Below are 15,158 nucleotides of genomic sequence, written 5' to 3' on the forward strand. Positions count from 1 at the left end.
TTACATTGTGTGTTTGAATGCACTATTGCAAACCTGTCTCGCTGGGCACAAAACAAACAAATAAAAAAAAAATACACCTACTCAACAAGCTGACCAAAGAAGCAGGCTTAAAACCCCATTTTGCAAGAGTGCATCTAAACGGGCTTTGATTAAGATATTTAAGCCCTTTGATCTTTTGAATCTTTTCCTTTAAAATAGTTGGAAACAAAATCAAGCTGAACCACTCATGAGGCATGTTTCATCCAACATCCATTAATTCTATCGTTAGAATCATTAGATATGCTCCATTCACAATGGGATCCACCATTTGGAGGGAAATATGTGCCAGTTGTACTGGAGGAGCAACCACGATGCCATGTATCAGATACTAAAGTCGATCAAATATATTCTGTAAATCCATGACCCATAAGAATCATGGTGATAGCAAACCACCACCACTTTTAAACTTGTGATGGCTAATTAACATGCACCTGGCATACACTTAAAGATCATGTGCATGCAGCATAGCACAAAATAGTAAAGTTCTTATGATCTTAGGCATCTGATTTTTCTCATTAATTTGGACCATTGACTCTTTCATTTTTAACCCTCCATTCAACGGCCAACAATTATATGGTTAGAATCATCAGGTCAAATATTATTTAATTATGCTCGATTCACAATGGGACATGCAATCTGAGCCAACTAAGTTGAAGTACCTGCGTGCCGAATGTCCATCCATGGATGAGCTACAAAGGGTGGTGAAGTTCACTGTAGTCAGCGACTGAGCCAAGGATATGCACATTATGCTCGTGTTTTCAAGCTGTAGAAATTGGTCCATGGTTAATAAATCCAAATGAATGGTCTGATGTTATCCGCCGTAGAAGGACCATGCCCTGATAATCTCCTCCACAGTAGGGCTGTCAATGGGCCGGGTAGTCCTGATGGGCCTTCGGGCTTGGCCCATATTGGGCCAGGTTTGGGGTGGTGTATCAGGCCCGAAGGTCAGGCTCGGATTATATCAGGAGCCCAATTGTAAATCAGGCCGAACTCGGGCTTAGATCTCCAAAAGCCCATAAACCCAGCCCAGCCCGATAGGTCTTTTCTAAACCTAATTTTCTTCCTTTTCTTTCATTCTCCCCCTCTCTCTCACACATGAGGAACAGAAAAATATCATTTATCCACAGAGATATTCAGGGCTTGGGCTCAGGCGGACTCAAGTTGGGCTTTGTGTCAATGTCCCAAACCGGACTCGGGCTGAACTATTTCAGCCCATCATGAGCCCGGGCTGGGTTTGGGCTTAGGTTCAGAATTACAGGCTGGGCTTGGACAGAGCTCGGCCTGGCCCATTGATAGCCCTATCCACAGTGACCAGTTTCCACCTATGTATTGCATCTTAAATGATGATTTGAACCACTCAAGTTCTGCATGCTATGCTAAAAGGGACAACATAAGAACTTCTGTTGATGGGGTGATTGTGCAGGAAGATGAACAAGGAACATTGGAAAGTAAGTTTTAATGGCTCATATTCAAATCGAAGATTTAAAGGCTAGGATCATCAATGAAGCATGATTGTAACTTGTAAGGTCATACCTTCTATACGTAGTAATGAAAACATGAACAATTAAGATTAATCTAAGGATGCAATATGGGGTGGAGACCGGCTGCTGAACAATATTGTGGTAAGGGGGTACCATATCTTATCAAAACCTGCATTAGTAAGAGTCCATCTCCTCCATGACATTTGTAGAATAAGCTTATTTCACAACGCACTCTGCAAATCCACCTGTGATGTGTGAATGCTATCTAATCGATCCATCACATGCACCCCCTCATGTTCTCCTTGTAACCCAAAAATAAAGATGATCACTCAGATGAGCCATACCATGTAAAACAATGACTAAACCCTCTTACATCACATGTTGTGGCCCGTCTAAGTTTTGGAAGTTGGGAGTGTTGGACTGATTTTTGGGTATCACGCATCTTGATGGGGCTCATCTTTGCATCTTCTGAGTGGATTGGATGGCAAATACAAAATAGTTCTAATGGTGTTCATCCCCTTTCGAATTGTTCTAATGGTGTCCATCTCCTTTCCAGTACAACGGTGGGCATCTTTGTCCCCACTGTTTCCTGTGGTGTGGTTCACGTGAGCTTTGGATCTGCCTCATGTTTGGGTTCATTTCCTAAAATGAGCCAGTGAAATGGATGAATGAAGTGGATATAACGCATACATCAGGTAGGCCACACAGCCTACGGCTGCAGGAATCCCCTTCAGCAACAGAAATCCGCATCCAGAAAATATCTCGGTAATGCAGCTGGATACGTGGGAACTTCTTATCAATTAATAACAACGGTATTTAGGGTATGTAAAAGTTCTAAAACAAATAAGGTATATTTGCTTTCATATGGTAGTATAGATTATGTCTTACTTTATGATTCTGTCAATATCTTCATGTACTGCCAACAAAAAAGACATGGGGCAACGATTTGAAGTGCAAGTTCAAAACTTCAAAAACATATACAAGAATACAGGTAAATTAGGATGCACCACAAATCAGAACAAGTATGAAGATTTTGGCAGAGAGAATGGCTATCCATTCTGCTATGCACTTGCAGAGTGCAGAAGTTGAAAACCATATTATGTGGAGCATTTCATTTCAGAATGTTTCCACCAAAATCTATATTAATGGAGATCAAGGTATTAAAAAATGGTTACATAACGACGGGTCCACACCCCCCCCCCACAAAAAAAAAAAAAAAAGAAGGGCCATATCGACCATTGTAGCCCATATTGTAATGGTAACAGTGGTGGCTGTTACAGCCACCATTACCGTTATTGAATACCTTGATGAAACTTCACTTCAGACTGTTTCCACCCCAAATCAATGTCATCGGCGACTGCCAGTATTGATTTGGGGCAGAAAAGTCATAAAAAATAAATAAATAAATGATATCAAACCCAATGTGGTTTCTGCAGTATCAGCAGCAATTGCAAATATTGATTTGGGGCAGAAAAGTAGAAAAACGATAACGTATGGAATGTGGTTTTTCATTTCCATGCCACCCCAAACAATCATTAGAATAACCATCCATTCTGCCAAAATATTCAAAGAGTAAATGTCTAACCAAGTTAAGTAGCCAATGACCTCATGCCAAAACTTACCATCAACATGATCAAAGTGATGATGAGTAACAAAGACCACTAACTTTCTTGGCAATGCTGCAACAATTTCCATAAGCTGATTGCATAAAAGAATTAATCTTAGATGCAACAGAAACATTAAAAGAAGATTAATATTAAAAAAAAAAAAAAGCACAGGGAACGACAAAAGATTCTCTAAGTAAATCCGTGAGGCATTTCTTATTGTCGTGTCTCTATGTATTTATATGTATAAAGAACAAAACAATGAAAATCCAGAACATCAACCATCCACTGAACAAAAATGAGAGGGTAGGATGCCAAATTGGAATAAATAAATAAAAATAAAAAGGGAAAAAAAGGAGCCATACATTTCTTAATGTTTTGATGGTCAAACCAGAACACAGGCTCTTGGAAATTTTCAAAGAGTTGAAGGCCAACATCATGCCTTGACGCTCACCTCTAAGCCCTAGCAGGGATGACTCACATTGAAGCACAAGTGCAACTAAGCAAAAGTACATGTGGTTACAGGCTTGTTGTGTGCCCGATTTGCAATTACAGATCCAACCTATGAAGGGAAGAAAGATAGATGCACCAGTAATACAACAAATGCAGGGGCATTTTTACACTGGACTCGAGTGGGGTAGCCTGTGGGATGCGGGGACACAATCGGGGTGGGCGGCCCGTGTGAGATGGGTGGCTCATGTGAGGCGGGCCAGTTCAGCCGTCCTAATCCATAGGATGCGGGGCCTGGGCTATCAGATAAAGGGATTGATTCGCCACTCTCTATCAGTTTGAGCTTTTAGAGCAAGTGGCTAGTTGTCTTGCATCATAGTTGCATCAGAGCGGGAGGTCTCGTGTTCGAGACTCCTCATCGGGGGTGATTAATGCAGGGGCATTTTCACACCGGGCTCGAGTGGGGTAGCCTGTGGGATGCGGGGACACACTCGTGGTGGGCAGCACGTGTGAGGCGGGTGGCTCATGTGAGGCGGGCGGCTCATGTGAGGCGGGCCCACGAGGAGAGTTCGGCCAACATCCTAACCCATGAGATGTGTGGCCTAGGCTATGAGATAAAGGGATTGATTCGCCACTCTCTATCAATTCGAGCTTTTAGAGCAAGTGGCTAATTTGTGATAAATATCTCGGTCCCATGTCCCACCATCAAAGCGAGTTGAACAGGGCATTCAACCTTACAATACATTTCCAATGATTATCATGTCATGTGAGAATAGGTCTCTACTATGATTCATAGATCTTTTGTTGGGATTTTCAAAATGCAGAGGAAAATTTAGTTTTTATAACCCTACAGATTCCCATTAAGATATTCTTTTTTTTTTTTAAGATTTCATTAAGATATTCTCAAATTTCTATAAAAGAAACAATCAAATCCTACAGCTAAGATTTACCTGAATAATGATGTTGATGAACCGTCAAATTGGTGGTGGCGTTTTTTAAACTAGAAGGTCTCCCCTAATCTAGACGGGAGCCACACATCAACCCTTGGGATAGGGCAAAGGGAAATGCTAGAGCCATCCCCTGATATCTCTCTCTCTCTCTCTCTCTCTCTCTCTCTCTCTCTCTCTCTCTAGGTGATGCTCAAATGAGGGACATTCAAGGCTCTCTCTCTCTAATTTCTAGGACTCCTCTCCCTCTAGGATAGGATCTATACATAAAGGGGAATTAGGGTTTGAGATCAATTATGGTACTATACCACCCTATAGTTTTCCATATGCCCCACAACATTGGAAGTATATAATCTTGCCTTATCCCATATATCTAAATTGATATAATCCTTTCATTATCATGGCCATCCACCATTGACCCAATATCCATACAGACCAAGTGGTGGACCACATCATATCTAAGCCATCAAATCATCATCATCAAGTGCAATCAAAACTATTTTAACAATTAAAACAAAAGCTTAATGCTTGAAAACATTTGTAAAACATTTTAAAACCTTTTGAGTACTTAGACTAGTAGAAAAACCACTTGATGAACATCTTATCTCCAATATCTAAGTCAAAAGTGAGTTACTAGGAAACTAGTGGATCCCCTGTTGGCCCGTGTGGGGTCTCAACGGACCTTAATGGATGCACCCAAGCTACACTGACTTTTGTTGGCCACATGACAACCTCATAAAGCATGTGGTGGATTCACAATCCACTACCTTGATCCATAACCCAAAGCACATAAAATCAAGACATGGATTCCCCACACGTCCTCAGATCCAAGGATTAATCAAAGGTAGTACATCCTCAAGTCGATCATAATCCAAGCATAATGGATCTCCTAGTCTAGAGACATGACCTTGACCCACCTATGCAAGTGCCAAACAGGTCCAACCCAAGAGCCTACATCCATGGCACACTCACACTCGTATGTGGGGTAGGGCAAAGGCACACCGACTCGTTGTAATGCCCGATGTTGGAGACATTTCATTGATGGGGCATCAGAAGACCTACTCGGATGTACCAGAAACGGAGACGACCACTCACATCAGCGCAGCTTTCTTTATGAATGGGTGACGAGTTCCAAATGGGGCCCGCCGAGCCATTTTGAAGACCCCACATGCATTGAACGTGCATCAAGAAGACCCCACCTTGGGATGATATGCATATGAGATGCTTAGGAGATCATTTTAGTCATAGGATTTCTATTTCGTGTCGATTCGACCATTGGATCTTGTTGATCAGGCCATCTGGCCACCAGATCTTTTAGATCTGGGCCCCTTGGACTCTGATCTTGCTTTTTCTATGTTTTTTGTTATTTTTATGAGTTATTTGATGGTTGAGATTGATAATATATGTTTTAGTTTTCTTATTTTGTATGATGGGCCACTTTACTTAAGTGAGTGGCATAGTTGTAATTATGTTGGATTTTAATTACGAATTTTTAATTATAAAAGCACAGGGAGGGTGGAGTTCCAACCCTAATAGAGATTTGAGAAGAAAAAAAGAAGAGAGAAGCTCTCTTGTGTGAAGGAATTTTCCTCATTGCTCCCTTCCAATTAAATTGTGGAAGGGTACAAACTTGTTCGGTGGTGGATTCCCCAAGGTATTCTTCTTCTTCTCTTGTCTTCCTCTTTTCCTTCCCAGTACAACCTTCTAAACCCTATATCTTCAATTTCCTATTTTCCCCAATTTTATTTTATTTTTTAAAAAAAGGCTAATTCCAAAATCCCCAATTCCCATGAACCCTAATTTTCCTAATTTCAGATTTTCCCCTTGCATAACCCCAATCATAAAACCTACAAATTAGTTCATTGGGTGTGGAACGTGCCTATGCTAAATTGGAAGTTCTATCCTTCCATCAGTCTTAGTTTTAATTGATTTATGTGATTTCTTAGCATACGGGCATGTGATTTAGGTTAAATCATATTTTATTTCTATTGTTTACTCTTAATTACTTGGTAGGTTAGCATATTTTATTAATTGAATTACTTTATGGACTCTTTCATAATCTCCATGTTGCATGCTAGCATTAAATCATGTGTCCTGCATCATTCATCCCGACTCGTCATCACTCCCCCCACACGAGATGGCCGCATATAAAGTAATAACCATAAGTTTGTCCTATAACTGCTACGCAATAATGGTATAATAGGGTACTAAGATCCATGGCCCACAAATCTCCCTTGGCCAGTGACCGTTGTGTCCAATCTCAAGTTCCCAAGGACAACCAAAGGAATCTCTCTTTTAATCCCGATTTACATACATTTATTATACTCCCACACATTAACTATGGCATAATTAATGTCCATCTAAGACCCATGGTCATGACGATCAATGGTCAAGATCATCAATATAATCGGATACCATCCGTGTCTTCAATGGGTAAGATTCACGTTTTTTTTCCAAAGCGCAATTCCAATCTCCCACTTTCCCAAAAACCAATCGTGCTCAATAGCCTTAAGCATACTTGTCGAAGGGGACTTTACTGCAACAACCAAGAAAATTAAGAAGTCATACTGGTCCTCTCGTGAAAGTCCATAAAGTCTTTCTAATAGTAATTATCATGCATAGTAGTCCAACCATAGTATAAAATTATACTACACAAAACATTAGTTCCACAATTAGTAGAAAGAGAGTTTAGGTCAAAATCAACTTGTGTTAGATCACAAGGGCTAATGCTCTTATATTATTATGAAACATAAATATGGTACTCTAAAAGATTACAGAAAAAGATAACCCATACACACATATTTCCTTACACTCCCCCCTCAAGTTAAAGAATGGATATTAATCATGCCCATTTAGAACATAAATAAAGCACGTGACAACGACCAGTAGCCTTAGTTAAAAAATCGGCTAGTTGATCATCAAACTTTTGATATGACATTTGAGCATCCTTCAAGGCCACCTTTTCACGGATAAAATGACAATCAACCATAGTGTGCTTGGTATGCTCGTGGTAAATTGGGTTTCAGGATATATGACTAGTAGGAAGGTAAACTGGAAGGCCCAATTCAGTCAATAAGGTCTTCAACCACAAAAGTTCACAAATGCCATGAGCTATAGCCCGGTATCAGCTTCCACACCAGAGCATGTCATAACAAACTATTTTTTAATTTTCCATGTCGCTAGATTGCTACCAACTAAAATACAAAACCCGAAAATCAACTAGTGATTGAAAGGAGAGCCAACCCAATCGGCAACCGTGTAGGAATCAACATAAATATAGTGCTTGGAAAAGAGTATGCCCCAACCTAATGAGCCTTTGAAAAACTTCAAGATTTGATACACAACAGCTAATTGATGGATTCGTGGAACATGCATAAACTGACTGACTATGCTCGTATCATAAGAAATATTCGAATGGGTAATTATCAAATAGATGAGTTTATTGACTAATCGTTGATACAAGCCAACATAAGGTAAAAGATCGCTACAACCAAGCTGAAATCGGTCAATCTACTCAATGTGAGTGTTAACAGGATGAGCACCAAGAAGTCCATTGTCTCGAAGAAGATAATGTGTATTTCTGTTGACAAGTGACAATACCACGGTTGGAGTGAGCAACTTCATTGTCCAAAAAATAGTGGATGGAACCAAGATCTTTAATATCAAATTTTGTACCAAAGAATGACTTAGTGATTAGATGGAAGAACCATGATCATCTCCTATCATAATGACATCGTCCACGTAGACATGACAATGGAGATACTCATAGCCCACTTGAAAAAAAAAAAAATGGTATGATGTGCACAACTTGGAGGGTAGCCAAACTTCTAGAGTGCTTGATGAAAACACTTAAACCATGCACGTGGGGATTGTTTGAGACCATAAATAGCTTACAAAGCTTACACACATACCCCTTTCCAGTTGCAGTAAGAAAACCAAGAATCATACACTTCCTTATGTGGGTCCCCATAAAGGAAGATATTCTTTACATCAAGTTGATGAAGGGGTCATGAAAATTTGCTTGGCAAGGAGAGTAACACACGAACAGAATTCAAACTTGGTGGTTGGTGCAAACAGTGTTCGAAATATCGATATCACATTACATATCGCACCCTTGGGATACGGATATGTATTGGTTATCACATGGGATATATCGGTTGTATCGCGTAATGTATCGCTGTTGTTGGAAACATGGGGAAACATTGGAAATTAGTCAAATTTTTCAATAAAATTTCAGTTATTGCTAAAGAAGACATCAATACACACTTACAAATCAAAACGTTACAAAAAACAAGTGCACAATAAGTTTTCTTTGTATGGGGTCCTAATCTATACTTTGTCTAACTGAATTAATGCAAGTATATTCAAAGTTTATTTATATAATTTATAAGCATAAAAAGATGTGTGGAAACATAAGCAATACATTAAAAAGCAAAAGAAGAATCACTAAATCAGGTTATATACATGTTTGATCTTATGTTTGGACCCAAAGATTACAACCGATTTACGAGAAATTGGGAAAATTTTAATTTTTTTCAATTTTTCACAACTTGGTCCTTCTCCTCCAAATCTCAAAGTTGAAACTCCCAATCCATGATTTTTCATACAAAACATGAAAAAACATGGATTTGTAACAATTTGACACTAATTTAACATGATTTACAGGGGAAAAAAAAAGCATCGAAAATATAAAAAAATGCACACCGGATCAAACATGTGGGATATATCCCACTACTTGTGCGTTTCGTATCGCACTGGTGGGATACGAGAAATATTGTGGGCTATATCGGCCGATATCATCTATATTTAAAACATTGGGTGCAAAAATCTCGTGAAAATCATCACCTTGGGCTGAATAAACCCTTTTAGCTACAAGATCGGCTTTGTAACGTTCAACAATGCCAACGAGTTTATGCTTGACAGTGAACACCCACTTCACAACCAACCGCTTTCTTACCAGCAGGATCATAACAATATCCCAAGTCTGATTTCTTTTTGAGGGCCTACATTTCCTCCAGCATAGCTTGTTTCCACTCAAGAAGAGTAAGGGCTCTGCAAACACTAGAAGAAACTATGACAAAAAAATAAAATAAAAAAGATTGGAAAGAAAGGCAAAAGAGGCTAGTTAGCAATAGGATATCCGTACATGATCGTTGTCCTTTACGCAATGCAATAGGAAGGTCTAAAGAATCCAACTGAGCATTCATACCCAATTCTGAAGCAGAGGAATGGGGGGGAATCAGTGAGAAGAGGACCATTATCCCTTCACTTCTGTCAAGGATAAATTTTGAGATCACCATCTTCTTGAAAAAGTGGGACACCAGGAAAGAAGTCGACATGAGAATCTGAGATGATGGAGAGGTAATGCCAAGGAGGATAGGTAAGCAAGAAGTCTTTGAAGATTTCCCCGAGGAGGACAAACAAGAGATTTCCCATTGGAGGAATAAAAGAAAATGTCTTCAAAGAATGTAACATCAATCGAGACAAAGCATTTGCTTGGAGCACCAAGAGAAGTATTTGCTTGAGGTAAGAGATGTGACAACCACGTTCACTATTATGACTTCCTCTTTGGCGACTCCTATCATTTCCAATTCATTAGTGATTTCAAATATTTTAAGCACATGATCGTTTACAGGAGCACCCTCTTCCAGTTTTAGGTTATACAACTTTCTTTCCAAAGCTTGAACCTGGGCAGCAACCTGATAATCAAATATACCCTTCAGGAAAAGGTAAATGTTCCTCACATTGATCATATTCCGCAATGTACTAACCAGCTAACCCAAAAAAAAAAAAAAAAAAACCAAACAGATCATATTCCGCAATTGATTGCAGAGAACATCAGAGACAAAGGCCAAAATGTACACTTCGGCCACCTCATTGCCCTCTCCTACTTGGTGTAGTTTAAAAGGACAGCCAAGGTTTGCTCATCATCTCCACTAGAAGAGAGGGTGGCTGACGAATGACATGTAGCACTCTCTGTAAGGTGATCATTAGCATTAGCTTTTGGGACCAATTTATGAAGTTCTTCTCCACGAGCTTCTCAAAAGCAATGATCTCAAATATCACACTTAACTTTGATATTCTTATTGCATGACCAAATCAATGCCATAAGCTAACGCAAATGGACGTTCCTTGCGTCTTGTGCCAGGGGGTTCACTTTAAGCAAACAAACACCAAGCCTGTCAAGTCATGCCACCAAAACACAATGGCTCCCATAGCACGGAGTAGTCTAGCATAACCAAATCAAGTTATGTGAAGGATCAAGATGTAGTGTCGACGCCTCCACACAACTTGGATCAATTATAATCATTTGTCTCATATCATGTAATTCTATCATCCATCCACAAGAATCTAAAGCATCCAACTATAATCAAACGCATGGAGTAAGACATTCGAACATCTATAGTCCTTTTCCATGTCAGGGCACGCAACTATGTGCATGACGAGTGCCCTCATCCGAGTTTGTGAGCCTTTGTACACATGTCAAGTCATACACATAGGAATATTGATGCTCAACATCTCATAATCATGGTAATCGGTGGGATGTGCCATATCAAAGTGATACCCACAATGTGCACCTCATGTACCCAATCCGGTACCAATCTCAATGAACGTATAGTTGGGATTTTGTAAGTGTTCCCGAGGATACATCCACAGGGATACCCCAAGCCTTTAACCATGAAGCACTAATTTGGGCTAAGCAGCAATCGAGGCACATTCAATGATGATTGTTTTACTTTTTAATGTTTTGGTTTATCTATAATGTTCATTATTTCTAATACAAATTTAGTATACACAAACTTAGAGAAATCTAGTTGATATGTTACACGCTAACGTGATGTTTGATGAATTTTCTTCATCATCTCTAGCATACGCGTCCCCAGGCAATGCTGGAATGATCATGTTTGTGTGCGCCACAAGGCTACATGGCTTTATAAAACCGATGCCTCTGAAGATACATGATATTCACTATTTGCTAATATCCCGATCCCTGCTGGCTATACGAGACGCCTAAACATCGAAGGCTATCACTAATGTCTCTACCTAATTGATGATCTGAACACTCTAAAGATGAAGGACCTACTCTATACCATGTAACAGACTAGTTCTTATTGGTTTTTACCTTTTAATCAAAGGTTTTTCCCTAGGGAATGTAATCAAGGGCCTGTGCCAAACCAAAGCCCAAAATGTATTTGTTTTCAGATCAATGAGAGCGCTTCAACAACGCAGGTTTGGGCACATATCCTTGAAATGGAGTTAATAATGGAACAAACATCAAATCTTATTAATCAATAGACACTATTTATGAACACCTTGGAATACATGCATCCAAACATGGGCTTAGTTAAATCCTTTGGCAATGAGATCTGAGGTTCCACTCTACTTGCAACACTTGCATATTTGACTTACAATCTTTGGTTAACATGTTCACTTTTCTAAAAATGGGTGGGCTAGACTGTTATGTGCGTTTTCCACCATTAATTAGTCTGTGGCGATTCATCCACCAGACAAATGACATGCACCCAATGTTTGAATTATCGACAATATCAGCCGATATATCTTGTATCCCACTTGTGTGATACGAAACGCACAAGTAGTGGGATTTATCTCATATATTCGATCCAGTGAGCATTTTCGATCCTTTTTTCTGTAAATCATGTTAAATCATTGTCAAATTGTTACAAATCCATTATTTTTCATGTTTTAAAAATATGGATTGAGAGCTTCGACTTCAAGATTTGGAGCAGATGGGTAGAGTTACAGAAAATTGACAAAAATCAAAATTTTCCAATTTCTCGCAAATCGGTTGCAATCTTTGTGTCCAAACATAAAATCAAACATGTATGTAACCTGATCTAGTGATTCTTCTTTTGCTTTTGAATGTATTTCTTGTGTTTCTACGCGTCTTCTAAATTTATAAATTATATGAATAGGCTTTGAATATACTTGCATCAATTCAATTAGATAGTGCATAGAATAGGTGCATTGTTTTTTGTAACGTTTTGATTTATAAGTGTGTATTGGTTTTGATTTATAAGTGTGTATTGATATCTTTTTAACAATCACTGAAGTTTCATTGGAAAATTCAACCAAATTCCCAATGTTTCCCCATGTTTCCAACAAGAACGAAACATTACGTGATACAACCGATATATCCCATGCGATTACCGATACGTATCTGTATCCCAAGGGTGCGATACGTAACATGATACTGATATTTCAAACACTGCATGCACCTACATCAATCCAAACCATCCAAATCATGGAATCATCAGCCCAGTTGTGAATGGAGGATATCCTGAAAATGACACTCCAGGCGATCCAACCATCCAAGCAGTGGAAATCAAATGGACAGATAAAAGAAACAGTCAGTACTCCATATTCAAGACTTAGATCAGATAAGATCTTCTGATCAGTGTGATTTTAGGGAACACTCCCCATCCAAAATGGACCATGATTTGGACAGTCTTGAGTCTGGATTGACATACATGTGTGACATACGTGGATGATTTGTGACTTTAAGAAAAGGTGAAAATTGCACAGAGTGGTTTCAGCAGAAAAATACCATCCATTGGAAGGTATCGAGCGACAATCTCAATAGAAAGCATTTACACCTCATACCTTTGTATGACAGTCAGAACGGCATCCAGGATCCATTAGTAATGCATCTCCATAAGCAGCAAAACTTGAATCTTCACAGCCATCAGTAACATTATTGGGTGCAATCACAACTAAGTTTGTCGTCCGAAAAGGGGGTTGTGTTCTACTCCGCAATGGTACCAATGTGACACCTGGAGGGTACTCCTGAAGCAAAAGCAGACAATTTTACAACTGCGGTACAGTAAGGAAACATTTCTCTAGACATAGGAACACTAATTCTCTTAATTTCTTTTACAGAACTGAGGGGCAAACACCACAATCAAAACATGATAAGTATTAGAATAAGATAAGATTCTGATTCAGATCCTTCAATATTTTCATAAGGTAAGAGACTCTACTGAAGTATTGAAGGATCAGCCAACAATCTTACACCTTTAATTGAAGGGATCATAAAGTATTCAACTAAAACCAGTAAATGATGTGGCCAAAAGAATTTTTTATTTTTAGCTCCTGAACTTTCTTTTAGCATGTAGGAGAACCTAAGGACTATGATTCTAAGATGTCCCCCCCAAATGTTACCAGCTGTCAACCTTTCTTTAACATTGTGAGAGTCAATAATATATTATCGATGTTGTTCCATTTAAAGCATGAACTGTCTGTCTCCAATTCTTTCAATTCAATATGTGATCTCCTAGAATTATAGTCACTGCAAGCTTACATAGTACAAAGTTGGACTTTGGAATGAAGAGAAGGTCTCAAGTACAATCAGTTGGACTATAAGTTAACTTCCAACTTTCATGTGTGTGTGACATCCAACCCATCCAGTAGGTTGGCCCTATCATGAGGATCACCTTGTGCAAAAATCAGCCATATGTGCTAATCGAGTGGACCACACTTGTATTTTGCTCAGTGTTTTAAATGGCAAATAGCGTTTGCTCCTCTAAGGTGCAAAGCATAAGCTACATAGCATGTGGCATAAGCTACATAGGTGTGCGGTATAAGCTACATGCTACTTCTAGATTTTTAATTTTGTGCTTGATTGCACCAAATATCATGAAATTTCATGATATTTTGCACCAAATTAGATTGACTAATAATGAAATTTCATGATTACTGGTGTAACCAAATACAACCTAAATAATAGGGAAAATAGGGCAATGATTAACTGAACAAGCAACAAAACAAGTTTAATATTGTTACTTTTATTATTTTACTAAAATCGCTGAAAAGATTAACTATTTAAAAATAATAATAATAGAAAAATGTAACAAAACATTGAAAAAATTAATTGATTTTTGTTTTAGTGAATCTCTCATTTAAAAAAAAAAAAAAGTTTTTTTAGTGAAATATAACTTGTAGCGTAAGCTACGTAGCATGTAGCTTAGGCTCTGTAGCATACAGCAAAGATTTTTTTTTTTTTTTTTGAAGCGAGTGCATCGTAGGTAAATTACCGTGTAGCGTATGTAAATTAGCGTGTAGCATAGACTACATGCGACTTAAGCTATTTTCATGAGCTAGGCAGCTTTAAGGCTAGGCTACGCTACATAGCGCAATCTACATGCTACATAGCGTAAGTTATTTAAAACAAAGATTTTGCTATGTATCAATGGCTAGACATTGTTTTCAATTGTGTGGCCCTTCTGATCAGTAGATGGAGCTGATTTCTGCATTATGTAATCCTCAAGGTAAGGCCAACCTATTATATAAGGGTTGGATATCATATGCGCTAAACAGGTTGGAAGTTATCCGCTGGGTGGACCATACCTTGTGTCCAACCAATTGGACTTAAGACCTTTTCTTGAATAAACCTTTATTGAGTTCGTCATAAGATTGCGTAGTAATTGATATTCAAGTATTAAAGAAAAGATGAAACCATGCTTAGGGGTTACTGATTTGATAATGGTCAAGGAAAAGGCACTTAGACTAGCTTTAACAACAACCTGAAGCTGTGACAACCAAACAATTAAAATTTTGCACTAGGGAGTCCAATGGCAATATAGTAGGTAGTCTTGGGATGGCTACAAAAGTTGAGCCTT

The 15,158-nt window shown here is 38.8% G+C and overlaps 1 protein-coding gene across 5 annotated transcripts in view; it reads right to left on the bottom strand.

Moving 5' to 3' along the window:
• The window catches only part of LOC131237621 (uncharacterized), a 66,639-nt gene that overhangs the window by 32,408 nt on the left and 19,073 nt on the right, over nucleotides 1-15,158 (bottom strand). For all 5 annotated transcript variants that reach the window (XR_009167334.1, XM_058235492.1, XM_058235489.1 and 2 more), the window contains 2 exons: nucleotides 13,144-13,326; nucleotides 3,143-3,218 (listed from right to left, as the gene is read on the bottom strand). Coding sequence is in view for 4 of the 5 variants with exons in the window: in XM_058235492.1 (XP_058091475.1) it covers nucleotides 3,143-3,218; nucleotides 13,144-13,326 (259 nt within the window). In the remaining variant the exon portion in view is untranslated. The remainder of the gene's footprint in view (nucleotides 1-3,142; nucleotides 3,219-13,143; nucleotides 13,327-15,158) is intronic.

Source organism: Magnolia sinica, chromosome 2 (assembly GCF_029962835.1).
Source record: "Magnolia sinica isolate HGM2019 chromosome 2, MsV1, whole genome shotgun sequence".
Taxonomy (NCBI): Eukaryota; Viridiplantae; Streptophyta; class Magnoliopsida; order Magnoliales; family Magnoliaceae; genus Magnolia; species Magnolia sinica.